This window comes from Barbus barbus (assembly GCF_936440315.1).
Source record: "Barbus barbus genome assembly, chromosome: 38".
Lineage (NCBI taxonomy): Eukaryota > Metazoa > Chordata > Actinopteri > Cypriniformes > Cyprinidae > Barbus > Barbus barbus.
In genome coordinates, this window is record NC_136716.1 from 5,994,963 (window position 1) to 6,000,962 (window position 6,000).

Sequence of the window (6,000 nt, forward strand, 5' to 3'; positions counted from 1 at the left end):
ATCATGCACAGTTAGATAAATAAATGAATAGGCTTATCTTATTAGTAGCCATATCTTATGTTCAAAATAATAGCAGTGTGGAGTTTAATTAGAAAGGTAAATCAGTCTGTGAAAAAACTGGTGTCAAAAAAGTGGCCCTTATTTAAGGACGAAGACAGCAAATGTTGTACTGTGCATTTCTCTCTTAAAATCTGAGTAAAATGGGTCGTTCCAGACATCGTTCAAAAGAATGGCGTACTTTGATTAAAAAGTTGATTAGAGAGGGGAAAACGTATAAAGAAGTGCAGAAAATGATAGGCTGCTTAGCTAAAATGCTTTAAAATGGCAACCAAAACCAGAAAGATGTGGAAGAAACGGAAAACTACCATTCGAATGGATCGAAGAATAGCCAAAATGGCAAAGACTCCGCCAATGATCAAAGAAAGTCTAAAGTTACCTGTGTGAGTACTGTACAATTAGAAGATGCCTATGTGAAGCCAAGGTATCGGCAAGAAGCCCCCGCAAAGTCCCATTGTTTAAAAAAATTAAGAGGTTACAATTTGCCAAAGAACACATTGACTGGTCTAATGAGAAATGGCGCAATATTTTGTGGACTGATGAAGCAAGATTGTTCTTTTTGTGTCTAGGGGCTGCATACAGTTTGTCACACGATCCCCAAACACTGAATTCAAGCCACAGTACTGTGAAGACAGTGAAACATGGTGGTGCAAGCATCATAATATGGGGATGTTTTTCATACTACGTGCCTATTTATCGCATTCCAGGGATCATGGATCAGTTTGAGTACATAAAAATAATTAAAGCGGTTATGTTGCCTTATGCCGAAGAGGAAATGCCCTGGAAATGGGTGTTTCAACAAGACAACGACCCAAACACACCAGTAAGCGAGCAGCATCTTGGTTCCAGACCAACAAGATTAACATTATGGAGTGGTCAGCCCAATCTCCAGACCTTAATCCAGTAGAAAATGTATGGGGTGACATTAAAAATGCTGTTTCTGAGGCAAAACCAAGAAATGCAGAGGAATCGTGGTATGTAATGCAATCGTCCTGGGCTGGAATACCAGTTCACAGGTGCCAGACTCCATGCAACACAAATGTGAAGCAGTTCTCAGAAACCATGGCTATACAACTAAATATTAGTTCAGTCATTCACAAGAAAGCGAAATCTTCAAGCGTTTTTCTGTTCATACAATAAATGTTTGACTTTGTAAAGAAAAATGCAGACACTGCAAAAAACTTTTAACAGCCTAATATTCCCTTTTCTTCGCTTTCTGTAAAGTAATAACAAATTTGCAAAATTTTTCTTCATGTTTTGATTTAGAATAGAATGTGCAATGTTCCCAATGCATTTGTGTGTATTGAAGTAAACGTTATAAGGATTTTGAGCTTTACTCGCTTTTTTAAACACAGCTATTATTTTGAACACAACTGTAAATGTTTTCTGCTCAGTGTTCGATGTATGATATGTTTTAAGGCGTTAAGACAAAAGCTGTTTGAGGAGCACTGATCACGATCATGCCTGCTGTTCTGTCTGATCAACATCTTGTTTTCTTAACTCTCAACTTGTTTGTTTTGTAGAGTATTATCACGGTGATGACGATGACAGGAGTGATGACGAGGATAAAGCTGTATACTCTGAAGATGAAGCCGTGTCTTATGGGCTCAGACGATCTCAGAGCGTCAAGATGACACGCTCAAAAATGCGCAAAGATGTAAGTCCAACAAAACCTCAAAGCACATCTCTATCTTGTTCTTAAAGTAGTTAAATAAACATTACATAACGCCTGCAAGCCTTTTTAAGCATAGAATTTTAAAAGCCATTTTTATTTGCTATATTTTGTTTAAGAAAACAGGTTACAGTTTGAATGCAGCAGGTTTTAATCATTGTTTTATAAATAGAAAATATATATAAAATAAAAACATATTCCCACCTTTGAACATAGCAACTCATTATTGGACTTTTTCTATAAATGTAAAGGACAATTATGTCATTGTAACTGCAATACAGTTACTGTTGTTCTAAAATACTGTACTACATGTAGCATTTCAGCTCATTTAAACCTACATTTAAAGAAATTGTTTACCCAAAAATGTTCTGAAAATATTCTCTCCCCCAGGTTATCCAATGTGTATGTTTGTTTGTTCATTGGAACAGATTTGGAGAAATTTACCATTTCATCACTTGATCCTCTGCAGTGAATGGGTGCCGTCAAAATGAGAGTAATCCAGACCACTTCGGTCCATCAATTAATGCAGGGCTTAAAGTTTTCCAGCGTGCAGCGTTTGGCTGCGGAAAAAATCCTACATTTAAAAAAAAAAAAAACTTGGTTATCATTTTCGAGGCCCTTAGTTCGCCTTAGCACAGCTTTCACTCTCAACCAAACTAACATTACCAGCCAATCAGATTTTTTTACTCTTATAAACACGAGATGTGCATATTGGTATCCAATTGCAGAGTTGCAGCCCTGATGAATGGAGAAGCTCAACACGTTGAAAAAGCTGCGAGGCGCAATGGTCAAAGATGTCCATCTAGCGCATATTTACAAAGAAAAACGTATTAAAAAGCAGCAGAGCTTTGTAAACAGCTCGGTGTAATTGTTATCTCCATAAGAACGATATGATTGCCAGAACAAATTTATCGGGATTTTTGAAAAGGTCCTGATCACACATGATCTCTTAATGGTAATTTACCGGTAATTTATCAGTAAAGACTATGTGTGAAAGGGGCTAAACTCTTCCTTTGCATATGCTGTGAATTTGAATTGCTTAATGTTCATCTGGGAAAACTGTGCATTATCTCACTAGATTTGTAACGTAAATCATTTATAAACCTTTGCCAACACAGGAGAATACATCAACCTATCTCTAAATATGCCATTTATTTCAAAATAAAAGTTTCTGACCTTGCATGTGGCCAAATATGTAATGGATTGAAACGTCACCAGGCCGTTGGTGCCCTCTGCAGGTATATGTTATAATGCGTTATGTACTTAAGTTGGTTATGTTCATATTATGTATAGGTATATTAAATTATGCATTTTAACGGTGTTGTTCAATAAAACTATGAAATGACTTGGTTTTGCTATTTTATTTGAGCCAATTATTATTGCCTCATTATTAGTTTATATATAAATAGTCATACTAAAGCCTGGTTTTCACTTAGGTCTGTTTGTGTTACTAAAATATATCAGATTACTCAATTGTCAAAATAAGCAGTAGGTTACTTGATTTCCAAAATAATCATTAGTTACAGACCTAGATTAGTTAAAATATTTGTTTTACTTTTTGTAATTAAATGATATATAGTCAACCATATATTCATGAAAAAAAATTGAATAAGGAAAGCAATAACTTTGCCATAGTATCCTTTCAAATGTTAAAGTTGCCACAGTCATTGCCCCGCCCCCGGAAAAAAGTGCAGGCTCAGGATTTGTTTTGCTTTAACCCCTGTTTATGTCTTGTGAAGCGAAAAGCTGCATGTTTGTAATAAAAATGTTTAAAGTTAAAGGGATAGTTCACCCAAAAATGAAAATTCTGTCATTTACTCACCCTCAAGTAGTTCCAAACCTGTATGAATGTCTTTGTTCTGCTGAGCACAAAGGAAGCTATTCTGAAGAATATGGGAAACAGAGCAGTTCTGGGGCACCACTGACTTCCATGGTATTTATTTTTTCCTACTATGGAAGTCAATGGTGCCCCAAAACAGCCTGGTTACAAATTTTCTTCAAAATATCTTCCTTTGTGTTTGGCAGAACAAAGACATTCATACAGGTTTGGAACTACTTGAGGGTGAGTAAATGATGACAGAATTTTCATTTTTGGGTGAACTATCCCTTTAAGTTGTCTAGTGGTTGTTTTGTTAGCTGTTTGGGCTCTGTTTTTATTTGCTGTTTGGATTCTGACGGCACCCATTCACTGCATAACATCATTTGGTGATTAAGTGATGTAATGTTTTTCTAAATCTGTTCTGATGAAGAAACTCAACTACATCTTGGATGGCCTGAATTTTGGAAAAATTTAAGTTATTAACATACCACCTTGGCTATTTGATCAAATTGACATTTTTTTTTTTTGTCAATCATTACACCTTTTCCTCTTGCATTGTGTTGACGTGTGCACGCTGAAAGATGCATTTAAAGTTTAGTAGCAACTCACTTATATTCACAATATTCACATGAATTCGTAACATTTTCAAGTAAGAATTTCACAGTAAAAATGTTAAGTTTTGCATTGCAGGAACAAGCATTATTCAAAAGCATTTTCACTACTGTAAAAGTGACATCATTGGAAGTTTGCTGTGCCATTTTTATAATTTAGTTGTTGAAGTCCTCATTCAAATCATGTTATCTTGAGTTTAATATTGTTTATGGCTACCCTCTTGACTTGCACTGTGCATGAGTTTAATAATGAAAACTAATGCTTGTCATTCACTGGTTACAGGCTCGTTATGGATCTCTGAAGATCAAAGGGAGGAAAAGACCAGTAATCAATGCCATGACCAGCGTGGACAACTGAGCTGACTACTGATGTGTGGGAAGATGTGTCCACTTTATCAGACAACCTGTGTGTTCATATTCTTCTCTTTCCATAAGGGCTGTGGACTTTCAGCTTTTTCATTGATATACCAGCAGATATATTTATTACTTCTACCAGCAAGTGTGTACATACAGTGAGTGTCATGAGTTAGAGTAGTATATGAAGCGTATAGGGTTTGACTGATGTGTGTATTTGTAACGCATGGCTTTATTGGTCTGAATTTAACATTCAGATGTCTGTCTCCAGTATTTGAATTTAGAAATGTGTCCTCTTTGGATGTGGGTTTTATATTTCTGTTTTCATACTTTTGCTGCCTTTTAGAAGATGTTTTTAGTAGTTTTTAAAATTGTAGTTTAGGTAAGAATTCTGACACTTAAAAACTTGAAAGTGATTTGTCAGCATCAGACCAAAAGTGTCTCTTATCAGTAATAGAGAAAATACCAAAGAGAACAAAAGGCAGTGTTGCGTTAATGTTAATATTTTTAAATGGTAAAAAAGTCAGCTGTTGTTTTCTTTGTTATTGATGGTATGTGGGTTTAAAGAAGAACCCCTTTTGCACATTCTTTAAATCCTCGATTTAAACCTTCACTTCTGGTCTTCATGCAGAATGCTCTTTATCTGGGAGAAAGTCCACGCCAATGTAACATCTCTGCTGTGTGTATGTGCAGGTCATGCTGTGCTGTCGTGTGGCTGGATGTGTCATTCAAAATAAATCCAATAATATGAATAAAGCCGAAATGTAATGCAATTAATTATTTGTTTATACTTTATCATATAACCAAATATGATTTATATGGGCATAGGGAGTTGATATAAATTCAAAGCATTGTCATTATACTTTAAATCAGTTTGAGGGATTTCTTCTATAATTACAATGTGTAATTTTTCACAACCGTGACCTCAAGTCGATTAATAAAAAAAATAGCATTTTTTAAAGAGTTATATATATTTGATAGATGATATATATACTAAACATTTATGTAGGCCAGCATCCGTGTAACCTCTCAAAGTTGCTTTAGATGATGCTTGTTGATGATTTGTATTCTGCAGTGTAATGGTAATAAAGTAGGTGTATGGAGACATTTGACTCATATGTTCTCAAGCACCACTGGCATTACTTTAGGACAGATGTTGGGCTGTTCTTGTGGAAAGAGTCGAGCTCTCACGACTATTAATGAAGCGCGTTGCGATCCAAAGCAGAACCTGAGCTTTGAGCTTCACTCGGTGTGAGACAGCAGAGGAGTGAAGATGTCTGAAACTCCCATCAGAGACACATCATTAAAGTATAATGGTACAGCTTCATCTTATCTTCTAACGCTTCTTTCATCCAGGAGCACTCATGTACTTAATGTTTAAAGTTCTTAAGAATTCAGACTCTGATTTGGTCTCATGAATACAATACAATAATCAGACTGAACATATATTTAAGATTTGAGCTTGCATCCCTACAAGATCTGTAGGA

The 6,000-nt window shown here is 35.6% G+C and overlaps 1 protein-coding gene across 1 annotated transcript in view; it reads left to right on the forward strand.

Annotated features, from left to right (window-relative positions):
* LOC306858091 (receptor expression-enhancing protein 3-like) overlaps nucleotides 1–5,654 on the forward strand; it is a 28,366-nt gene extending 22,712 nt beyond the window's left edge. The window contains exons 7-8 of the mRNA XM_079398489.1: nucleotides 1,581–1,714; nucleotides 4,443–5,654. Coding sequence (XP_079254615.1) covers nucleotides 1,581–1,714; nucleotides 4,443–4,517 — 209 coding nt within the window. The 3' untranslated portion in view covers nucleotides 4,518–5,654. The remainder of the gene's footprint in view (nucleotides 1–1,580; nucleotides 1,715–4,442) is intronic.
* The last annotated feature ends 346 nt before the right edge of the window (nucleotides 5,655–6,000 follow it).